Genomic DNA, 24,249 nt, shown 5'->3' with positions numbered 1-24,249 from the left:
GTTTGCTACTCCCCTTTCAGTGTTTTAATTTGCAGTCTTCCTTGAAAAAATCCTGTGGATGCCATGCCTTTCTGGCTTTGTTTGGCACTAGTTCTAGATGAAAACATTTGCATTTTGTTTCCCAGGGGCATTTAAAATCTGTTATTTTAACATTTTGAATTGTAACCCACTGTGTACATGCTGTGTATTTTTAAACATGATGCAAAACTCTCTCTCTCTCTCCTCTCTCCTCTCTCCTCTCTCTCTCCCAACATTTCTTTATTCTGCAATTTCATTGTTTTATTATGCTGTATTTTAGTACTCCCATTTTACCATTTTATGTTTATGAGCTCCCCAGGAATACAATATTATGGCCAATATAACAACGGCCAATATAACTGCTGTAAATAAAATTTTAAAAATAGTCTTACTTGGATGTGTGGACAAGGCTGCAAGATATTCTGAATGTCAGCAGAGTGTGGGACTGAGCCTGTTTATTGGGCTCAGTTGTTCCAGTGACCCAAAGTGGCAGACTGTAAGTAGCAGGGGGCACGGCACAAATGAGGCAGCCTTTTGCCTGGGCCTCCCAGGGTCCTGACCCCACTTATTCTGGCACTACCATAAGAATGTAGGAAGCTGCCTTACTTCTTGTCAGAACATCTGCTGCCTTACATCCAGTATTGTCTACACTGACTGGTAGTGGCTCTCCAGAGTTTCGGACTGGGAATTGAACCAGGGACCTTCTGCATGCAAGGCAGATGCTCTACCACTGAGCTACAGCCCTTCCCCTAAGAAGCCTGACCAGTTGCTCATAGGCTGCAGATCTCAGGTAGTGACAACAGAGTCATGGGAAGGAAGAATGTGTCTCAGCAGCTCAGCTCTGCCGTTGCTCCTTCTTCCTCTCACTGCCCACAAAACTCAGATGGACACATCAGCGGCCATAGCAAGTGTGTGAAGAAAGCAGGCTCTACTATGGCCTGCCATTGCCAGGCTTTTGATGCTGATGCTGATGCTGATCTCAGAAGCCCACAGGCCCAGTTGGAGGTGCGTATGGTCTCACCAGGTTGAGGAAATGTTACCCCAACATAGCTCTGCAGATCCTGGTTTTAAAGGGCCAGCTGGCTATACCCAACAATCTCTAGATTTGACTAAGGGCATAAGAACCAACCTGCTTCATCAGGCCAAAGGTCCATCTAGTCCAGCATCCTGTTCTTACAATGGTGAAGCAGATGGGAAGTCTGCAAGCAGGAACTGATGAGCCTGCCCAGTGAGCACCCTTGGCTGAATTGGTGTGGTTTTGATCTCCAAAGATAATGTAAAAGTTCCACATGGGTAACCATGAAAATAACAGCAAGAGGAAAATAAAAGGAGGGTATGCTAAAAAGGGTTATTAATAGCTATTAGCCACGATGACTATGTTGTATGAGAGAGTATGGCCCTTTGGAATAAAACTCTGTAGGCCTCAATTCTTTGGTCAAAACCTTGCAGACATGCAATGGGGATGGGTAGGGTGGCACTGAAATGCTGCAGAGTACATGCACAGGATGTGCCAGAGCCTTCCGATGAAAAAACTGCTGATGTCAGCCTCCTAGAAGGCCTGAGCATTTCATGTCCAAGTTGTGGAAGGATGTCCATGTGTTGATAAGAAACCTGCTTCTGTATGTCTTAGAAAATTTTGCTATAAGAATGTGTTGGAAGTTGTATAGGGGAGAGAACTGTTATTCTGGCAGGCAAGGAGCCTTTTTGTCTGTTTGAATCTTCTCTCCAAGCAGCTGCTTGCTGTTTCCTCTCCATTAAAGTGTCTCCGGCTTGTTCTGGTTGAACCACAATGTGGAAGCTTGTTTCTTCCACGCCCATGAATACCAGTTGCTGGAAAACGCAATTGGGAAGAGTGCTGTTGTGCTCCTGTCATTCTTGTGGGCCTCCATGGGCATCTGATTGGCCACTGTGAGAACAAGATGCCAGGCTAGATGGGCCATTGGCCTGATCCAGCAGGCTCTTCTTCTGTTTTTAGAGCAGCCTTCAGAATCTATGTGCATATGTATGTGTATATAGGTCTACTGCACCCGTACAAGCTTTTGAGAAGGAAGAGACCTCATGTGTACTTTTTCACTGCACAAGTTGATCATTGGCTAAGCTACTGAGATACTCCTTCTTGTACAAAGTAACCTTTGGAAGATTGAACCCAGAAAGGTTTGGCATTCTTCCGAGAAGAGGGCACCGTTACAGCAGCAAATCACTCTGGTTATCTGAAGGGAGTAATATACAACCAAATATAGTGGCTCACTAGTGCTACACAGAACTCAGTTAGTTTGCAAGATACAAGTGGTGCAAACTCATTTCCTTCCTCTCAAGCACTGCACTATCAACAGTCATGGAGGAGATGCTTGTGAATGTACGGAAATGGGTAGAAGAAAACAGAGCTGCCTTTTTGCCTCCGGTGTGCAATAAGCTTATGTAAGTAAATGCTTTTTTTTTAATCCCTGTCCTATGTTCTGTGTTAAAACTATTGTCATTGTTGGTTTGCAAAACTTTGTGCAAATGAAAGAGGAGGGAAGAGCCATGGTTCAGAAATAAAGCAATGCTTTGCTGCTCCAAGAGCTCCCAGATCCAACCCCTGTCATCTCTGGGTAGGGCTCAGCAAGATCCCTGTCTGAAACCCTGGAGAGCTGCTGCCAATCAGTGTAGACAATACTGAGTGGTCTGATTTGGTATAAGGCAGTTTCCTGTGCACCTAAAGTGAAATATATGTCTGTCAAACATCTTTGATGTCCGGCCAAGACTAAAACAAGGAAGCCTAAAAGCTGTTTCTTAGATGTCATGGCTGTCAACTTTAAGTATACAGCAATCATTGATCCTTATCAAAAAATGCTTTGTACTCTTTGTGGCGGTTCATTCAGATGTCATTATAATAAGCCTGTATGGCAATCTTACATGGCAGGTTATAAGAGTAGACAATTTCCCACAAATTGACAATATTTTTCACACCTTAAAATAATCTCCAGGTTTAGAAGAAGCAAGTCATATAACTGGAAGACATGTTTGACTTTTCCAGTCACCAAAATGGTGGGAATCAAATACCTTAACCAAAGAAAAACAAAGATTTTAGGGTATTGTGACTGCTGGCCAGCCATATCTTTGCTCTACTGATTGCTGGTTAATAGTCCAGAGTGGTTGGATTATCTCAGCAATGGAGCAGGTGGCAACACTGAGCTAAAGGGGCGTGGCATGTGAAGGGATGGGAGAGTAATGCAATTCAGTTTACATTTAAAAGTGAACCTATCTAATTCACACTTTCCCAAACAATACATGAACCAAAATACAGACATGAACCAAAATTCACACTTTTCTGAATTGTTCAATGCAGTTCTCCGACTAAGTAATGTTTACAAAAAAAGTGTGCATAAAAATGTATAAAAATACATAAATCAGTGAAAATAATATACAAAATGTATTATATTAAAGAACATTGTGTTGCAAAATTCTGTACATCAGGCAAAACTGCATGAAATCATGTATTAGGAAAAAAATGCACTAAATGTTGATGAATTTTCATGATGACTTAAAAAAAAGCATTTGCAAACTGATGTGGTTGTGGAGGACTGGAATCATGAGAAAATGAGAGAAACCAAAATTGACAAACTCATCCATCTTTAGGGTGTGTGTGTGTGTGTGTGTGTGTGTAGTGTGTGAGAGAGATAGTTGGCATTTTGGAAGACATGGGGCTCCCCACTACTTTTCTAAGCACAAGAAGTCAATTGCTTTTAAACAAGTAGATTTGTTGTGTTAGGGTGGCAGAGTGCTTTCATCTACTTTAATTGAGGAAACCTAAATTTCTGGTAATATTTATCTATTATTACTATTATGTTACTTTTTATTCTGAAGTGTCTCAAAGCCTCTTACAAAGTAACAAAAGATATAACAAGAAACATTGCAACCAAATATAAGAGCAGAAATAAAATAAGGACTAAAACTGCTCATCCATAAATACATATAAAGAGGATGAATCCTACCCACACTACTAAAAGGGTGAACACACAAAAAAGAGGCCACAGTTATCATTGCCTTCCAAATTAAGGGTTGAATGCCTGGGTAAATAAAAACTTTTTCCTGGTGTCTCAAAACAGACAAAGATGGCACCAGGCATGCTTCCCTGGGGAGAGCATTCTGTGAGTGGGGAGCCACCACTGAAAAGGCCCATTCTGATGTCACCACCCTCCACACCTCCCTCAGAGGGGCACACAGAGCAGGGGCTCAGATGGTGAATGCAGTGTCTGGGTTGATTCATGTGCGGACAGGTGGCCCTTGAGCTAATGGGGTCAAGCAGCATATGGTTGAATCCTTCCTGCAAAATAATGAGAGTCTGTAGGCACCCACACAGAAATAGAAAGAGCTGAGATGTGGCTAGAGACAAAGCTCCTTAGGCTGCAGGGCTTCTCTTTGGGGATCTGATGTGGGATAGAGCCGGAATAGTCAATGTGCTGCTTTTCATATGTTTTGGACTCCAACCTGTGTTTTATAGATTACAGCAAAGCCTTTGATTGTGTAGATTACAAAAAACTATGGAATGCTTTAAAAGAAATGGGGGTGCCATAGCATCTGATTGTCCTGATGTGCAACCTATACCCGGACAAGAGCTACTGTAAGGGCAGAATATGGAGAAACCAATTGGTTCCCCATTGGAAAGGGTGTGAGACCGGGGTGTATTTTATCACCCTAGTTGTTTAATCTGTATGCAGAAGATATCATACAGAAAGTGGGATTGGACCAAGATGAAGGAGGTGTGAAAATTGGAGGGAGAAATATCAATAATTTAAGATATGCAGATGATACCACACTACTAGCAGAAACCAGTAATGATTTAAAATGAATGCTGATGAAAGTTAAAGAGGAAAGCACAAAGGCAGGACTACAGCTGAACGTCAAGAAGACTAAGGTAATGACAACAGATTTATGTAACTTTACAGTTGACAACGAGGACATTGAACTTGTCAAGGATTATCAATACCTTGGCACAGTCATTAACCAAACTGGAGACAACAGTCATGTAATCAGAAGAAAGCTAGGACTCGGGAGGACAGCTATGAGAGAAGGTCCTCAAATGCAAAGAAGTATCACTGAACACTAAAGTCAGGATCATTCAGACTATGGTATTCCAGATCACTATGTATCGATGTTAAAGTTCCCAATCTCTGTGTATCGATATGACAGTGACAAAAGTGGATAAGAGAAAAATCAATTCATTTGAAATGTGGTGTTGGAGGAGAGATTTGCAGATACCATGGACTGCAAAAAGACAAATAATTGGGTGTTAGAACAAATTAAGCCAGAACTGTCACTAGAAGCTACAATTATGAAACTGAGACTATACTTTAGACACATCATGAGAAGACATGATTCACTAGAAAAGGCAATAATGCTGGGAAAAACAGAAGGGAGTAGACAAAGAGGAAGGCCAAACAAGAGATGGATTGATTCCATAAAAGAAGCCACAGACCTGAACTTACAAGATCTGAACAGGGTGGTTCATGACAGATGCTCTTGGAGGTCGCTGATTCATCGGGTCGCCATAAGTCATAGTCGACTTGAAGGCGCGTAACACACAAACATGCTCTGCTTCTACTATTTGTTTTTGTTTAGGGTTGTTTTTTTTTTGCCTATCCACACATCATTCTCTTTATTTCATATTTAAGTTATCAAAAAGCACAATTTCGTTATGTGTTGATTCCAATACAAAACAAATAGCATCCGATCCTGTTGAAAAATCTGTACAGACTGACTTCTTCCTTCCCGTAACTGGCTGTTCTTAAACATCTAATTAATTGTACTCCATGATTTCTTTATTTTTAGGTGTAGGGAGTCGTTATTGATATTGATTTTGGTAGGAAACTTAATAAAACTCTTTAAAAATTAAATAATACTGAGGTTTTGTAGTTTGATAAGCTTTTAGTCTTTTGTCCTTTTATGGCTTATTTTTTGTTCTGGCTTTTTTATTATTCTGCAGGCACCGCCATCAGCTCAATGTAATGTTTGTTGGTGGGCCAAACCAAAGGAAGGATTATCATATTGAAGAAGGAGAAGAGGTAACACAACAGAAGTTCTTCATTTAATGATTTGGATTTATCTCACAAATCACATAATGTTCTTTAGAACACTAAGGAGAGTATTCTTGCATACATGGAGTTTTTAATTAGGTTTGCACTATGACAGGGTAGCCAATGTGGTGCCCCCTGGATGTTGTAAGAGTACTAGTCCTATCATGCTTGATCATTGGCCACTCTGGCTGGTATTGATGGAAGTTGGAATTCAGCAACATCTGGAGGGCACCATGTTGGCTATTCCTGGTCTATGATAATGGACCACTTCAGACATCCTTTTCATTTTAAATTCATGATGATTTGTGCATGTCATGGGATCATGGTAGTCATATATATAAAAACCCACTTTCAATACTGTATGCATCTGCAAAAGTTTCAGGCTAGTCATACTGCTCTGTTTTCAATCAGTGCATGCCCCATGACTTCCTGCTGAAATCCGTCAATGTTTTATACTACAAAGATTCCAATGTTTTTCCTTTGTTCTCCTTTTGTTGCACTAAAGTGCAAGAGTGCCCTTCCAGATGGTAATAATGCAATAACATTGGGGGAGCATTGCATAATAACTAATAAAGCGTAATGATGTTTGACCAGTCAGTAAAAGTCCACTAATGCATGATTATTGTTTCAGTGACATGATGCAGAATGCACACACACACACACACACTAACACCAATCTGGAGGGGCCCAGTGATGATACAGCGCCATGAACGCATATGGCTTTCACACACACACACACACAAAGGATCTTCAATTACAGGACTTCAGTTTAGCTAAAGACTATCATAGCCACATCTTAAGGTAGCCAGTGCAACAAGTTAGTAACTATGACTAGTTTAATCCCATTGCTTTAATGAAAACTTTATCTGGGTTGGGCCAGAAGACTGGGGAGACAACAGAAGGAAAAAGAGGGAGGCAGAGACAAGAAGGGCCATTTCCTCTGGAATCTGTAGTGGGTAGAGTAGGGTGGTCACCCTGCTCCCCAATTGGGGATCTCCCTTAAGGCAGGTCTAAGGAACCTTTTTTCAACCTGAGGGCCACATTCCCTTCTGGGCAACCTCCAGAGGGCCACATGCCATTGGTGGCTGGGGCCAGAGGCAAAAGTGATCAGAACAGTGAATGTGAACTTGACCTTGGTATAGTAGGCTAGTTTCTACACACACACCCCTTTATCCTCCATCCAGGTAAGGAAGAAGCATGATCAGAGTTCAAGGGCATGTTCTAGCCAGGCAGAAACACTCAACGAGGGTGCAAAGCAGGGCTGATGAGGGCCTTGGCTCTGCGGGGTTGTGGCCTGAGGGTCCCAACGGCCAGAGAGGGAGGCCTGGAGTACCATATTTGTCCCGTGGCCTTAAGGTTCACAATTCCTGCCTTAAAGTGTTGCTCAAAAGTGGTGGCAAAGCCATGCATTCAACGTAGTGGGCCCAGCCTATGCAACGTTCCCCCAGCTGACAGGCACTCTCCTTGCTGAACTTCAGGTGCATAACGAAGACATACTTGTTCCGGCAGGCATTTTAAGGTAGTGTTTGGTTTTATGATGATTGTATTGTTTATTGTTTCATTTTATGTATGGCTTAATCTATACCGTTTAGAAGTGCAAGTGATTAAGCTGTATATAAATGTCTTAAATAAAATAAAGATCCTGTGACGCCCTTCCCTGGCTCTCCCTGTCAGGTTCCTACCTGCTCGTGGTTACTGCCTGTCTCTAGGCAACACCAGGGACTCCACCAGTCCGGACTGTCCTTTTTTATGGTTTCCCTCTCCGCTCTAGCATAGATCTCAACAGATCCCCCTGCTAGGCAGCACCACCAGTCACGTCCTATAACCAGTATTCCTAGAGACTCTGCCTGAGTCTCCCTCAATTAGGTTACCTCTGTGACTGCGTGCTTAAGCTGTCCCAATCCCTTTGATTTACTCAGATTGCTTATAATTCTGGTTTGCTCTGAATACTTGTGGTGTTATATTCTTCCCTTCACCCGCTGCCACCATTTGACACTCTTCAGCCTTGGTTATTTACCTCACCCTCCCTTCTGGTCTGTGAAACCCCAGCCAAGGATCAGGCCTCTGGTAAACCAAATTAAGTATTTATTAAATAACACAGAGAACAAGATTAACAAGATTTCTTCATAAGGCACATAAGCATATGGTTTTATCTAATACTAATCCGAACTCCACCCCCCTCCTTCTCCACGCTCTCCTGACAAACAACTCTCTCAAACCCACCAAAACAACCCACTCCAGTCCACCCACGTCCACCTCACATCCACTTCACATCCACCCAGATTTACCTGTCATACTTCCTTTTATACTGTCAGCCATTTTAAACATTCAGCCAATCATCCAGCATTCTACTGCCCATTCACTCCCCCTTCCTCTTTCATTCTACTTACCATGTATCTCCTATACAACCAGCACTTACCCTATTTACACTAATACAGGAACATCACAGATCCCACCTCTGCTTAAGGGGTTGGCATGGCCACAACACTGCTTTCATTATTGGTGCTACTTGCTTAACAGGCCCATGTTGTTGATTTGCACCATGATGGGCCTTCCAGTCATGCCATTCCCTTCAAGGTGCTCCCAGCACTTGGGCTGGGAGGGTACCACTGGCCAACAGTAGGCCTGCTCAATGAACATTTCCTGCACTTTGCTACACCAACCTCTGTGAGATATAGCCAATCAAGTTGTGGTGATTTACCCCCATCACAGCCAATGTGTGATTATTTGCTCTTGCACACTGCACCACATTACAGGCACAAAATGTACTTTCACCTAAGCATATATTAATCCAATGGAAGCTGACAGCCCCAATGTCAGTGGGGCAGTGAATGCCTTCTGGGTTTCACTGAACTCTCAAGGAGCTGTCCATGGTGTTTTCGGCAAGGGAGTGACAGAGCAATAAGACAGTTATAATGGTCAGATTGTGGAATAGTCTGTGTTATTGTAGCATTCTTCGTTTAATTATTACACACTCATAATGCTAGTTGCATTTGCCAGATCAAACTTTCCAGCTCAGTATGTTATCCTGACTATCCATACATTAAGCTGTTTTTAAAAGCCATACACATAAAAGGGCAGCATCTTAGCATGATTAGCCTGCAGTTCTCCAAGTATCCAATAGATGTCAGCCTATTTCCTTGTATGTGATTTATTAAAAATCATAGTTCAGCACAATGAAGAAAGGTAAATGTTAAATTAACGTAAATGTTACACTAAACACACTTTCTTGTAATAGAGATAGAAAGTGTTACAGGGATTTAACAGCTACAGAAGAAATGAATTCTTAGATTGAATTAACTTCATCATGAACAGGTCGATTGTCTCATGAAATCTCCATAGGCTGGACAACGTAGCCCTATGCTAGGGTCAAAAGATCAGATGTTTGTGCTGTCAGGAGAGAGTGCCTCTATCTTTCCTGGAAAAGCATTTTTTTCTTTTCAGAACTGTACCCTGCAAATTCATTTTGCCTGATCGGAGAAATGGAAGTACTATATCTTTTCCCACTAGAGATGGGACAGAAATTTGATAGAGTTTGCATTTAAAGGCAAATCTGCCTAATTCGCACTTTCCAAAACAGTATGTGGACAGGATCACAGCCCTCTTTCAACATTTGCATTTCTCCAAATTATAGAACGCAGTTTCTGTACAAAAATGCAAATACAAGGTTAAAGTGTGCATAACAATGCATATATTATTGAAAACATGCAAAACGTTTTAATGTGTTTTTGCTTTGCAAAAATATGTCTGTTAGGCAAAATTGCATACATAAATGTATATATTAGGAGAAATTCCCATGGAAATGCTGATGAGTTTACATGAGAACTTCTGTTTTAAAGCAAAATGTCAAAAAGATGGAGAACTAAACTTAAGACTGGAAAAATCAGAAAGGGAGAGAAACCAAAATGGACATATATCCCCATCCCTCTTTATCCACACTAAAGGATAAAGGGGGGAACAGATAGAGGGATTTGGGGGGACCTTCTTGGGGACAAGAATAGGACCTTCACATACCTAGGTAGAAACTTCCAATCCAGACTTCAGCTTCCTTCATCTCCTCTGGGGGAGAGGGAAAGCACCTCAAGGAAACATTCACACAGCTACAAAAGTACCTTGCCATCACTTGCTTTCTTTAAAAAAATCCTGTAGGGAAAGAAAACAATGCACACAAATGGGCAGCAGTTGGCATTCAAGAGCCATGTTTATCCATGAATCTTGACAAAGACAGGGAAGGGAGGACAGAGAGAAAATGCATATGGAAGATAATCATATGGTTCATTCCCTGCTCCCAAGCAGCTGCGTACAGTTTCCCACAAAACATTTCTATATTAACACCAAATACTTTTGCTCTGAATTTGTTAAATATTTTGACACGTCCATATATGGTGCTGGTCTTTGACCATAATAAATGATTGACTGAGTGACTGACATGTCCATAAGATAACTAATCCAGAGCAATGTTCCACAACCAATTCTTTTCTACTCCATTAAAAAAATAAAACATTTAAAAAGACATAAAAATCCAGGGAAAAAGCCCTCACATTCCTGCCTTTTAAAGTGCTTTAATTTCATGTCTTCAGTTGTAATTAACTTCTAATAAGTTAAAATCAGTGGGAATTTTGCTATTGACTTTATCCGATTGCATTATAAAGTAAAAGTGAGATCTATAGTTAGCTCTGGTAGGCACTACTGTGACAGGTGATTGATTCAACTGGCCTGATATCAACCCTTGTTTCAAGGATGGGGATGGCCCTCCAGATGTCGTTGGACCTGGACTCCCATCAGCCCCATCCGGCATGGCCAATTGTCAGGCATGATAAGAGCTGTAGTCCAGCAGCATCTAGAGGATCACAGGTTCCCCATCCTTGCTTTATTTCATTATATGGTTGGTAGTTTTGTGCCTTGAAATGCAATCACTTCATAAGCAAAATCTATAGATATAATATGTACTTCTTACCTAGTTGCCATAAGAATAAGAGCAAATGTTCCCTTTAACTTATGAATATTAAACATAATGGAAGCTTGGACATCGCCCAAACTCTGCTTCCTCATCAGAAATGGATTTGCTGTGCAAATTAATGTAGTGCTTGATATTTTAACACAAAATACAGACTATGCCAGCTGAGTTTTCAGCTTGGGAAGCAGTGATCACTCTCAATTTCAAGAGTCTTCTTTAGAAATAAAGGACATGCCTATATTACAGGCTCAAAAACTGGCTCAAAAGCCAATTCACCATCCTTAGGACCTTTGGGAACTGTAGCGTAGTGTGGGATGGTGTTTGAGCTCACTGATAATGAAGATTTTCTGCATCTACCTTAAACTCAGTTCCCAGGATTCTTTGGGGGAGAAGACATGACAGTTCAATTGGCTTAAAAACGTCAGCAGTAGTGTGGTAAGGCAGACTTCCCCAACCTGGTGCCCTCCAGATGTTTGGGACTACAACTCCAATCTGCCCCAGCAGTACATGGGAGTTGTAGTCTAAAACATCTGGAGGGCACTAGACTCGAGAAAGCTATTTTAAGTATACCAAATTTATTTTAGAAGCATCATTCCCACAGACCAGGAATTTGCCTTCTCCCAGTGCAAACTGCCTTCAGACACTAATAATGTATTCCAGGAACAGCCTGCACAATATAATGGATAGTACCAAAAAATGTACCAAGAAATTATCTGTGAGACAGAAGCAGATACTGGTACGAGAGGGTCCAGTTGACTGAAAAAGGGAGAGAGGGAAGAGCTCCTCTACCATAGTGTTAAGTGCCTAAACTGTGATCCAGGGAGTACACATCTGTGCTTTGAGCTCACTAGGTGGCCTTAGGTAAGCCATCTTCTTAGCCATTTGCAGTATAAGGGTACAATGCTAACCTTACTTACCTGAGAGTTAGCCCCATTGAAGTCAATGGGACAGAAGTGAGTAAACATGGTTAGCATTACAGTGTAATGGAGATCCTGTTATTGACCTATTGCTATTGACCTTTCAGGATTGTTGTAAGGCAAGGATGGGAAGCCTGTGGCCCTCCAGTTGTTGTTCCTAGCTGCCCCAGCCAGCATGGTTAATGATCAGCAATGATGGCCGTTGATGTCCAACAACATCTAGAGGGCCACTAGCTCCCCATCCTTGCTGTCAGGTGTACCAATATAATGTATGTGAAGCACTTTGAAATTCTAAAGTCCTCCCTAATTTTTTACATTCCATTTTACAATTTAAAAATGGCACTCATAGCAATGTACATCAAGGTCCTAAAACAATACATTGCTGCTGCTGTTACTGTTGTTGTGTAGCTGTTGTTCCCACTCTCCTCTTTTATCATGATGTCTATTCTCTGAACAGGAGAAGTGGCAAAATATTGTTTAGGACAGAGCTGGCTGGGTGGAACAATTAAATTATTGGCCCTGCCTCTCTCTCCATGCTTCAGCAGAGTGTGCAGCACCCAATTATTTGTCTTTTTTGTGGTCCATGGTATCTGCAAAGCTCTCCTCCAGCACCACATTTCCTCTTCTTCTGGGTTTGCCGTTGGAGCATAGGCTTGGATGATGGTTATGTTGATAGGTTTCCCGTTAAATCTCATTGATATCACTCGCTCAGACCTTGCATTATAGCTGCTAATTGCTTTTGCTACATCACTTCTTACTATTAAAGCAATCCCGTTTCTTCTTAATTTCTCATTTCCTGCATAATATGTTTTGTAGTTGCCTGATTGAAAATGTCCTATGCCCGTCCATTTTCATTCACTCACGCCAAGTTTCGTAATGTTGATGTGTTCCATTTCTTGCTTGACAATTTCTAACTTTCCCTGGTTCATGCTTCTAACATTCTATGTTTCTATTGTGTATGTCATACAACTCTGGAGTCTCCTTTCACATCTGTACGCATTAGCCTCTGAGCTTCCTTTCGGCTTTGATCCAGTGGCATCATTAGTCACAGTGCTACGTGTACTTATCCATTGTTCTTCCCCAGTAACTCGCTGAGTGCCTTCTGACCTGGAGGTCTCATCTTCCAGCACTATCTCGTGTTGCATTTTGGAGACTCTGTTCATAGGGTTTTCATGGTAAGAGGTATTCAGAGGTGGTTTACCATTGCCTTCCTCTGAATTTGGATGCATCTTAGTCTGGTGTCTCAGCTTTGGCCATTCCGCCTTGGGTGTCCCTGCTTGGAGTCTAACCTCTTGGACTAGACTCCTGATGGCATTGCTCTCAGCTTCTTCAACACTCTCAAACCCCCTCACCACGTTAAGGTGTGCATCCTAGAAGAGGCCCTCTCCTGCAGAATGCAGTAATTGGTTGGGTATGTAGGGAGTGATACCATAAAGATATAGAAATAAAGACTTAAGAGTCTTACGTAAGTTAGTCATCTCCATTAACTTCAGTGGGTCTATTTAGAGTAGGATTAACATCAAATACTCTTAGAGTGTCCTAATCCTTCTGGAGTGGAACAGTATGCATAGCACACCCATAGATACTAGGATGGCCCTCCACTTCCCACTGGGTCACCACCATGTTTCTGGGGGGAAAAGCAGTTGAGCCATGCATGGGAGGATGGGGAAGAAGCAGCCACTGGTTCTTCCTGGGGGGACACACAAAGCCTTCCCTTGGAGTGTATATGGAGTGGCCCTACATTAGGGTTGGGATCCACTTGCTAGCCCCAGTCTGCTGGCATTCTGTCAAACTGGAATGTAGTTCCTGACTTGTCTCCATCTATTTCATCTGGTTCAAAACTTCAGTTAGGAACAAGGTTTTACATGGTTAATACCACAAAGATTTACAGGGAAGTCTAGAGCATCTCATCTGAGACTCTCAACATTTCCCCTTTAATCTCTAGTCTCTAGTCTATTAACCCTTTAAATGCTGGACTACACACATGATCATCTGGCCATTTGAACCCTTGAACCCTTGGAAGGTTCAACCAAGGCAGATCTAAGAGTCCTAGCTTCACATTTGTGAAGGGATTTTTTTTGCATTCACTTTGGGTTGTTTTTCTTCAGTTTTGCTGCTGCTTCCCTCCTTTGCTGTTCTCCTGATTTATCCTTTGTTACCTTTCTCGTAGTTTAGGGGGCCTTTTTCAGCCTTTCCTTTGATGGTTTTTATTTATTTATTATTTGATTTATATCCTGCCCGTCCTCCCAGCAGGAGCCCAGGGCAGCAAACAAAAGCACTAAAAACACATCAAAACATCATAAAAACAGACCTTAAAATACATTAAAACAAAACAACTCACCTCTCCACAGTAGAGTTCACCTCTCCACTGTTCTTCCCTTCTCTTTCATGGCCTTGGGAGTTCTTACCTGTGTCCTGTTTCACTCCTTTTCCTTAGGGGAAACCTCCAGGCACTTCAGCACTAACTTAGCTGTAGGCACCTTGCACTGCTAGCAAGCTGAAGCAGCTTGTCTTCTTCCTAACCCTCTCCCTTTCCACTCTCTGGGGGTGCCAGTGGCTCTCCAGGGGTTCACACACAGGTCTCTCCCAGTCCCAGCCCTACCTGGAGATGCTCGAATTGAACTTGGGACCTTCTGCATGCAGAGCAAATGCTGATCTACTGACAGCCTCTCCTTTTCCATATGAGCGTCAGCAATTGCATACAGTGCTCCAAAGTGTAAAGAAATCAGGGGAAGTGAGAAGGAAGTGCATCGGCATGCTAAGGGCCCCTAGCAATGGCACAAAAACCTTTTAAAAAGCTTTGGATTTTCTGCAGAAAATTGAAGCCTTCCAGCTCAGTCTGCAATGAGAGCAGGCAAGTGGAGTTTTAAAAAATCTGGTATCAAGTCTGCTTTTTTAGAAATCCATGCCCATCCCTAATTCTGATACTGCATGGAGTATCCATCTTCTATGAGGACGTGTAGGTTCATATTGCAAATCCAGGATAGCTAGCATGGCACCCTCCAGATGTTTGGACTACAATTCCCACCAGCTCCAGCCAGCATGGCGAATGGTCAAGGATGATGGGAGCAGTAGCAGTGCAGACGGCGGGGGGGGGTTGCTCACCTGGCTTCCCAATACCACATATTGCAGAGGAAAGCTCAGTAATGCTCCTGTTGCTGTACCCACACCATGCTGAGCTCCCTGCTGCCTTGCCCCTCTCCCTCTCAGTAACTGGCACCAATGTGTGGCGTTGGGAAGCCAGGCGTGCAATACCACCCTGCCGGCACCACCTTGCTGGCCGCTACTGGGTGGGAGTTATACTCCACAGCATCTGGAAGGCACCACATTGGCTGCCCGTGTTGTAAATAATGCTTCCATGTGATTGAAACTGAGCCATGCAATTGCCAAAGTCCCTACATGCTCCCAGAAATGATGGTGTGGAGTCTGAAGTAGATGTAACCCTGTGGCAGACTGTATGAAGTATTTTGATATGTATGTTTTTAATGAAGTTTTTTCTCTCTCCCTACACTATAGTTGTTTTACCAGCTGGAAGGAGATATGTGCCTGAAGGTAATTGAGCGTGGAAAACACAAGGATATCTACATTAAAGAAGGAGAGGTAAACTTAGGTTTGTCAACTATCAATGGAAAATACATATAAGGGTGGGAGAAACGTGCACATACGTCAAGAGTTTATTTGTTGTAGCTCTCTCTGCTGTACAGACAAGCCACTTTTTACATTGACTTGTGGCTTACCTCTTCAGCTGTAGGAACTTCATCATGGAAAGAAAAACAAGCAAAAAGAGCTCTGGCTGCACATATAGTCTTGCCCTTCTCATATGTATAATGACTTTGGAACCTTGTCCTGTTTAAAAACAACATTTGGAAATTTAATAGCAATCACAATGTTCACTTCAATAGCACCCCCTCCCCCCCCAAATCCAAAACAGTTCAATAGACTGTAGAAACACTATCGGGCCCTTTAAAAATGTTATGAGCCCTACTTTCTGCACATTGCAACCTGAAATTTGATATTTCTATATACCACCCAATTTGGCAAATGTGCTATGTCAACTTCAAAGAGCCGGTACCACTGCATTGCAATAGGACAATATATCTGCCTTGGGATAGTTTTGCCTCTTATCTACTGAACTAGATCAACAACTTTAGAGCAGCATAAGTAAAGCAGGAAAACATGCAAGCCAAAGCCAAACCTAGAGATCTTAATTCTCTACAACTATCAGTGCCCCCCACCCAGCCTGAGCCAATTCTGGCACTTAATGTTTGATTTTACTGCAAGAGTCTGCAGTACCAGAGAAATGTCGATAGATAACTATCCCCTTATTGTAGAGGCAAGTTTCCCTTTAATTTGTGTTATCAGAGTCCAAAGTATACTTAAATACAAGAAGCTCTCTGGGCAGCATGGTTGGGTTCCCCCTGCCCCAACACACAATTTAATTGTTTCTGGTAGTTATTCTGATTTAACTGGCTGGGGAGCCTTCATTTATCTGCTCATAAGCTATCTACTGAATCAGGGAGGGTTTCATTAAAGGGGTGCTAGGCTAGGAAAAACAGCAAGAACCTCTACTTTGTTAACCGCATTAATATGGGCACAGTTGCCAAGGAACACCCTAATGTCCACAGCCACAGAGAAAAAGTAGAAAGGGCAACCAAGGACTATTTGAAAGAGAGAGAAAAAGAAAGTGAAACCAAGTGCTGTTGTTTTAATTGTTGGCCTTGTTTGCACATAACGATATGCCATGGTTTAGGGTTTATTGTGATTGGTTGGCATGCTGCTGCATGCTGCCCAATTGCTCCTGCTTCACTCCTTCCCTAGAATGAGCAGGAGAAAGAAGCCAGGAATCCTTCGCTTATCATTATGTCCAAACCCAGGATCATGGTTGTTTCCCCCTAACAAGTCACAACTGCTAGACAACATGAGGCTATGGTTTGTTGTTGGCTTGCTGGTCGTGGCTTGATAGGGAGAAGCAAACTATAATCCTGATGTGACTTGCTTCTCCCGCTTGCACCAGAAGAAGAGTGACATTAGCCTCCTACTTGATACCCATAACTAGAGGTGGGGAAACCTTTTCAGCCCGAGGGTCACATTCCCATCTGGGCAACCTCCTAAAGACACATGTCAGTGGTGGATGGTGCCAGAGGCAACACATGAGCAACACATGTAAATGTTATCTTCGTTCGGTAGGCTACTTTCTACACACACCCCTCTCTGCCCTCTGTCCAGACAAGTGACAGAGGCTCTATCAGAGTTCAAGTACCCATTGCAGCCAGGCAAAAAATCTTCGGATGTGAAGCAAGCCAGTGAGAGGTATGGCCTGGGAAGAGTTCTGAGGGCCAGATAAAGAGTTGTAGAAGGATGCATTTGGCCCCTGGGCCTGATGTTCCCCACTCCTGCCATAAGCCATGGCTTATTATATTCAAATAAAGCAACTGTTTCAACTTCCTTTCTTTTTTCCTGAGCAGATGTTCCTCTTACCAGCCAGAATACCACATTCTCCTCAAAGATACGCTAATACTGTGGGACTGGTCATTGAGAGGAAAAGATTAAAGACAGAAACCGACGGACTCAGGTTAAAGATTGTATCCTTAAATATCTGATTCGAATATCTTGAGCCACTTTGAGAACATATGTATTAAACACAGTATTTGATGGAGGGCCATAGGTCAGCAGTAGAGCACAGATGCCACATGCAGAAGGTCCCAGGTTCAATCCCTGGCACCTCTAGACTGGTCTGGGAATGTCCCAAGTCTGAAACCCTGGAGAGCTGCTGCCCACCAGTGTTGACAATACCGTGCTTAAAGCTGTGGATGTGCTGTCATGTATTAGAACAAACTGAAGTGCAGTTGAATCGTCTTAGGGAAAAAACTTAAGTTCAATCAAAGCTGAAATCAGATTTCAAGATTCTCAGTGTGGCTGCATTTTATTATCCTACCCAGCAGAGGTACATTCAAATCAAATTCAGAGCATTATACATTTATTTGTTTTTACTAGTGCTTTATACTTCAAATCACCTTTAGACAGCAAAACAACATCAGCCTTCCACTTTATACCATGCAGCTATTTAATAAGGTTTTGTTTTTCCCCTTTGTCAGATACTACATTGGAGAATCAACCAATGTCCTTTTTGAGAGATGGTTTTACTGTGATGACCTTGGCACACAACTTATCCCAATAATCCAAGAGTAAGTCTTCTCTGTTTTATTGTACATAATATATACAGTAGAGCCCCGCTTTTTGGCTGCCGGCTTTTTGGCGTTCTGCTAATACAGCAGCTAAAATTAGAGCAAGGCCCCACTCATACGTCGCTTGTTCCACTTTTATGGCTTTTTTCGGGCGTTGGGTGCCATTTTATTGAAGGAGTTCCGCTTTTCGGTGGGTTTCACTTTTAGGCGGGGGTCTGGAACGTAACCCACCATATGAGTGGGGCCCTACTGTACTATCCCTTTCTATGCATGATTTGTATAATGGTTTTAACGCCAGGGAATGGCACGTGAGGCAGATGGTTTGTGATGCTCTGCTGTTGGAGCCACCCAAGGCTGGGTCCAAGATTGCAGGCCTGGCGTCAGCACCTGGCACCCTAGGGCAGGTCAATGCACCAGCATTCTGGCAAGGTCCACTGCTGATTATTACTGCCCTAGGGCTTCTGTGCTGGACATCTGACATTTCAAATTACCCACAATGGCCCAGAGCAATGCTATAGAGTTGACACTGTGTGAAATTTAAAGTAGCAGCCGCCATGTAAGCCTGCAGATGGGGTGCCCCAGAGGAAGCCCACCAGGGGACACTTCTGTGAGGGCCCCTTCAACCCTGGATGCCTAGAGCTGGCCCTGGGTGTTTGGCAGAGCTTGGAAAAGTTACTTTTTTGAACTACAACTCCCATCAGCCCCAGCCAGCATGGCCACTGGATTGGGCTGATGGGAGTTGTAGTTCAAAAAAGTAACTTTTCCAAGCTCTGGTATTTGGTATGGTCAGAGGCAGCATCTGGTCTCAAACCAGTAATCCGTTAAGGGTCTCCAGGCACACCCTTATCAGAACACTTAACAAGTTATCTGAGCTGGAGGGGGAACTGACCTTGTGCCTCTGCAGTCTTTCTGTTTTTAGCATTGTTGCTATAGCTTCATTGCTCTTTTAATTTTTCAAATGATTGTATTTTATTGTTAATATTGTTAGCTGCCTTGAGAGTCTTCAGACTGAAAAAGTGGAGTAGAAATATTCTAAGAAGTAAATGAATATTTGGAGTTTGCTTTTGTCTCAAAGACGGGCCACCTCTGATTTACACTGTCCCTCAGATTCAGGATGAAGAATTCCTTCTCCAACCTTAGTAAGCAAAGTTGAAAAAAGGTCAGAAAAGGGCAACCAAAATGATCAGGGGATGAAGAAACTTCCCTAAGAGGAAAGGTTGCAGCATTTGGTGCTTTTTAGTTTAGAGAAAAGTTGAGTAAGAGGTGACTTGATAGAAGTGTATCTTTTTGAGAGATCCCATGCCTGGTATGGAGAAAGTGGACAGAGAGTCGTTTTTCTCCCTCTCTCATAACACTAGAACTCGTGGGCATCCAATAAAGGTGAATGTTGGAAGATTCAGGACAGATAAAGAAAGTATTTTTTCACACAGCACATACTTAAACTATGGAATTCACTGCCACTTGGATGGCTTCAAAAGAGGATTAGATAAATTCATGGAGGATAAGGCTATCAATGGCTCCTAGCCATGATGGATATGTTCTACTTTCAATGTCAGAAGCAGTATTCTTCTGAATACCAGGTGCTGGAAACTGCAGGAGGGGAGAGTGCTGTTGTACTCAGGTCCCCCTTGCGGGCTTCCCATGGGCATCTGGTTGGCCACTATGAGAACAGGATACTGGACTAGAGGGGCCACTGGCCTGATCCAGCAGATTCTTCTTATGTTCTTACTATTAAAGATTGGATTCAGCTCTGAAACATGAGATGGTATTACAAAGATGAGAGTGCATATATGCATGGGCGTCAGCCCTGTAGCCAGCCTTCCTTGTTGGGTGGGGCAGCCACATTTCTAGGTGGACATTTGAGGGGGAGAGGTACATAGCGCCAGTCAATCCCCCCCCCCAACTGGTGGAAAGGACATGAGGGCTAGGTCAGGGGAAGGGAAAGGGAAAGGCAGTGAGCTTTCCTTCATTCCTTCTCGGTTCAGCGAGTGTGTTAACTTACATGAATGAAGTTTAATCTGTTGAATTGTCTCACCCTTTATTGAGAGATCCCCAGGAACACCAGACTCAAAAGCTTGGCTTTATCTATAGCTGCAGTCCCCTTTCACCTGTGGTCTGTTCCTATGTTCTGATTCTTCATGAACCGAACTTGTTTGGTAACGACTAAGAGGTCCTGACCTTGGCTTTGATGCTGCATTAGTTATTTCAGTTTTACCTGAAAAACAAACGTGTACACAATACAAGTTGAGAGGAGGGCAGAGAGAAAACAAATACTTTAGGGTGTGTTTGTTATCTCCTCCTTGAGAGTCCCTCCTAATCTTGTTCATGACTTCTAGATTTTCCTTCCTGTTGGACAATCAAGGGAACACCTTTTAAGGCTGCTACAAAAAGGACTAACTAAGCAATTGGAAACTAATTGTGGAATTGTATAAAGGGCTATCTAAGCAATTGGAAACTAATTGTTGAAAGTGATTGGATTTTTTTTAACTAGTTGCTGGGTTGATTTTTCTGTACAGAAAGCTGAAAAGACCTCACACTGAGCTGTACATATTGGGAAAATAAGAAATTAGGCTTGAGTTACAGCTGAGGTGGCCAGCCGGCCAGCCAGCCAGCTAACTGTAGTGTATACAGCAATATTTCTATTCCTCTAAGACTATTTTCATCCTTTGCCATCAAGTACTCAAGAAAAAGAATTGTGAGTACAGTGAATGCTTTAAAAGAGTAAAGAGTAATTTAAGGTAGCCATTTTTTTTCAGATCACTTTAAGTTATCTCTGTATTTCACCCTTTAGGAATAAGACCTCAGTCCTGTTCTAGTCCTTATAATTGCAGAATTAATAAACTCTTACTTTTTACTGTAGGCAAGCAAACATGCTTCTATGTTGCTGTCTTGACAGAAAACATAACCGAAACTGAAAAGCAGAACAAAGGAAAGTCCAAGGGATGGAGTCTAACTCTGACCCATAATACAAAGTTCTAATATTTAACATTTCAAGCCTCATACAGGCTGTTGTCTTCAAGATCCCTTAAGTAATTATAGGGTGATTGTGATAATGAAAAATCCACCCTTAGTCAAGGAAGGTCTTGAGTGAGCAGACTTTTGGGGGCTCTTGCAGATGAGGCTTTTTGTTGTGCACTCACCCTGCCTTAAGCACTGAATTTTTCAGAGTCCTATTCTTAAAATTGTTGTTGTTGTTATGTACCTTCAAGTCGATTACGACTTATGGCGACCATATGAATCAGTGACCTCCAAGAGCATCTGTCATGAACCACCCTGCTCAGATCTTGTAAGTTCAGGTCAGTGGCTTCCTTTATGAAATCAATCCATCTCTTGTTTGGCCTTCCTCTTTTTCTATTCTATTTTTCCCAGCATTATTGTCTTTTCTAGTGAATCATGTCTTCTCATTATGTGTCCAAAGTATGACAACCTCAGTTTCATCATTTTAGCTTCTAGTGATACTTCTGGTTTAATTTGTTCTAACACCCAATTATTTGTCTTTTTCGCGGTTCATGGTATCTGTAAAACTCTCCTCCAACAACACATTTCAAATGAGTTGATTTTTCTGTTATCAGCTTTTTTCACTGTCCAACTTTCACATCCACACATGGAGATTTGGAATACCATGGTCTGAATGATCCTGACTTTAGTGTTCAGTGATACATCTTTGCATTTCTAGTTCTCTCATAGCTGCCCTCCCCAGTCCTAGCCTCTTCTGATTTCTTGACTATTAAAACAAGCTATCATTTTTTAAACGTCACAAATTAAAAAGACAATTTCCCCTCCATAAAAATCCTAATGGGGGGGTGAAGCACAGCTCTGGGGGGGCAGCACCCCCATTTGCCCCCTCCTGGCTATAGTCCTGGGATGTAGTACCTTTCCCTTACCCCTGAACAAGCATGACCAGTCTCCGCACATGTGAGATTATAGTTGAAGGATTAAAAACCTAATCCAGCAGGCTGTTCTTAAGCTCTTTTCTTATTTATTCATTTTAAATTATAAAGCAGCAGAGTGTCTGCCTTGTATATCAATTGTCCATAGTCTGTGCTGTTATTCAGTAGTTTTTCATAACATCTGGCAGTCGGGAAAAAGACGATATTAGTAATGTTACCGAGACATACAATTTAGTTACTTATATTTGTCTGAAAAGTTTTACTGATTTTATATGTGTTCTAATGGTTATATATTTCATTATGGATTTTAGCTCTGTTGTAGCTGCAATTTTATTTATAGACCACTTAGAGAGCTCCTTGAGTGAGCAGTCTGTAAATCTGTAAATAAATACATAACGCTTAACATTTGTTATTCCAGATTTTTCAGCTCCAAGCAATATCAAACTGGAAAACCCAATCCAGGTAATATAAACTGATTTGAGAATCAACACAATTATTTAGCAAGAAATAATGATTTTTTTAGCTTATTTTTTCTTCTTCTTGAACTCTTCTCACAGTCTCTCCTTTAACAGTGCTCCAAATGAAATAACTGCTGGTGGATCGATGTTAGCTTGCTTCTCCCTTGTTCCAGTAGCTGAGTATTTGCCAGACTTAGAGAGAAAAGGCTGACTCATTATTTCCCAATGAATTCAGCAGGGAGAGGGGATCCCCAGCTATCCCAAGGCACAATCAGCATTGCATCTGAGCCCCAGAAGGAGAGGGGATGTGTTCCTAACATTTATAACAACAATCTTATCATGAATCCTGTCCAATTCTAGCTGGATGTATGTTGCCATCATTAGCACTGTTGGCTTTCCTTTTTTTATTCCTTATCCATACTTGTCCCTGTCATCATGATCATTGCGTTGGATTACAGTGGCAAACAGTGTAAGAAAAGGTAGATATCAGCAATAGCAATTAGCAAAAATGAATATTAACATCTGAGCTGTTTCCTGGGGGATTCTGCCCTGCCTAATTTTGGCCCGCTGTCAGAAACTGGCAAAAATTTAGCACAAGCCTTTTCAGGATCTTCCAAAAGGAATCTTAATTCAGGGGCCACAGTGTTTAAATCCCTGTATAAACCCACCCTTCTTCCAGTGCATTTTCTTTTCCTCATTATGGCTCACTTGCCCTTCTGAGGCATTCATTAGGGTACAATGGACATGTGTAGAGAAGGCTGGAGGGCTTTAGCTTAGTGGCTGAGCATCTACTTCCTCCTTCTGGGAGGAAGGGTGGGATATACGTTTAATAAATAAATACTTTGCATACAGAAGGTCCCAGGTTATATCCCCAGCAACTTCAGGTAGGACTGGGAATGTCACATGTTGGAAACCCTGGAGAGCCACTACCAGTCAGTGTGGACAATACTGAGCTAGTTGGACCAATGGCCTGACTCAGTATAAGGCAGCCTCTTATGCTCCTATCTACAGACTCTAACCTATGTGTGCAGACTCCCCACAAACATTTCAACAAATGTGCATCAGTTGGAATGAAGTTGATCACCTTTCCGTCCTCCCCAATGTGTTCTTATGAATTCCCTAATAAGGTTACAGTGGTATGGATCTCTTATGGGCTGGCCATAGCTCAGTGGTAGAGTGTGGGGAAGAGTCATAACTCAGTGACAGACATGCACATGTTATGCATGCAGAAGGTCCCCAAGTTTGATCCCTCATATCTCCAAACAGGACTGGGAAAGACTCTTGTTAAAAACCCAGGAGATCTGTTGTCTGTCACTACAGATCAGGGGTCAGCCATGGTATGCCCTTTGTGTTGTTGGACTACAGTTCCCATCATCCCTGCCTTGATTTAGTGTAAACCAGGTGGGTGCCCTTGTCATCTTTGGGCAGGAAGTAGCTTCGGTGGCCTTTTAGATGGGATTTTCCTGCTCTATGTTTCTACGTTTCTAACAGATTGGTAACCCTCATTCTGAAAAGTTTAAAGATGTAGTTATTGTGGGATGAATGTACTGTCCAGCTTTCTCTGATCCTATTAGAATCTTCTTTTTAAAAAACCTTGGCTTTTGCCCAAAGCTTTGCACAAAACAGAGAAAGGTTTGCTCCATGCTTTCTCTGACAACTCCTATAAACCCGTGCAGAAGGTTATCCGTGGTTCAGTTCCCATGGTGAAATATTAAAAGAGCTCTTAGGGATTATTGTTTGCGCACTGCTCCACTGGGCAGCTTCCATG

General features: G+C 42.3%; 1 protein-coding gene across 3 annotated transcripts in view; it reads left to right on the top strand.

Annotated features, from left to right (window-relative positions):
- Window positions 1-2,185: 2,185 nt before the first annotated feature.
- Window positions 2,186-24,249, top strand: part of HAAO (3-hydroxyanthranilate 3,4-dioxygenase) — a 38,851-nt gene continuing 16,787 nt past the window's right edge. For all 3 annotated transcript variants that reach the window (XM_061625372.1, XM_061625371.1, XM_061625373.1), the window contains exons 1-6: window positions 2,186-2,436; window positions 5,984-6,062; window positions 15,465-15,548; window positions 17,414-17,520; window positions 18,044-18,133; window positions 22,442-22,485. In XM_061625372.1, coding sequence (XP_061481356.1) covers window positions 2,354-2,436; window positions 5,984-6,062; window positions 15,465-15,548; window positions 17,414-17,520; window positions 18,044-18,133; window positions 22,442-22,485 — 487 coding nt within the window. In that variant the 5' untranslated portion in view covers window positions 2,186-2,353. The remainder of the gene's footprint in view (window positions 2,437-5,983; window positions 6,063-15,464; window positions 15,549-17,413; window positions 17,521-18,043; window positions 18,134-22,441; window positions 22,486-24,249) is intronic.

This window comes from Rhineura floridana, chromosome 4 (assembly GCF_030035675.1).
Source record: "Rhineura floridana isolate rRhiFlo1 chromosome 4, rRhiFlo1.hap2, whole genome shotgun sequence".
Classification (NCBI taxonomy): Eukaryota; Metazoa; Chordata; class Lepidosauria; order Squamata; family Rhineuridae; genus Rhineura; species Rhineura floridana.
Note: the sequence above shows the minus strand (reverse complement) of the source record. Positions and strands in the feature narration are given on the sequence as shown.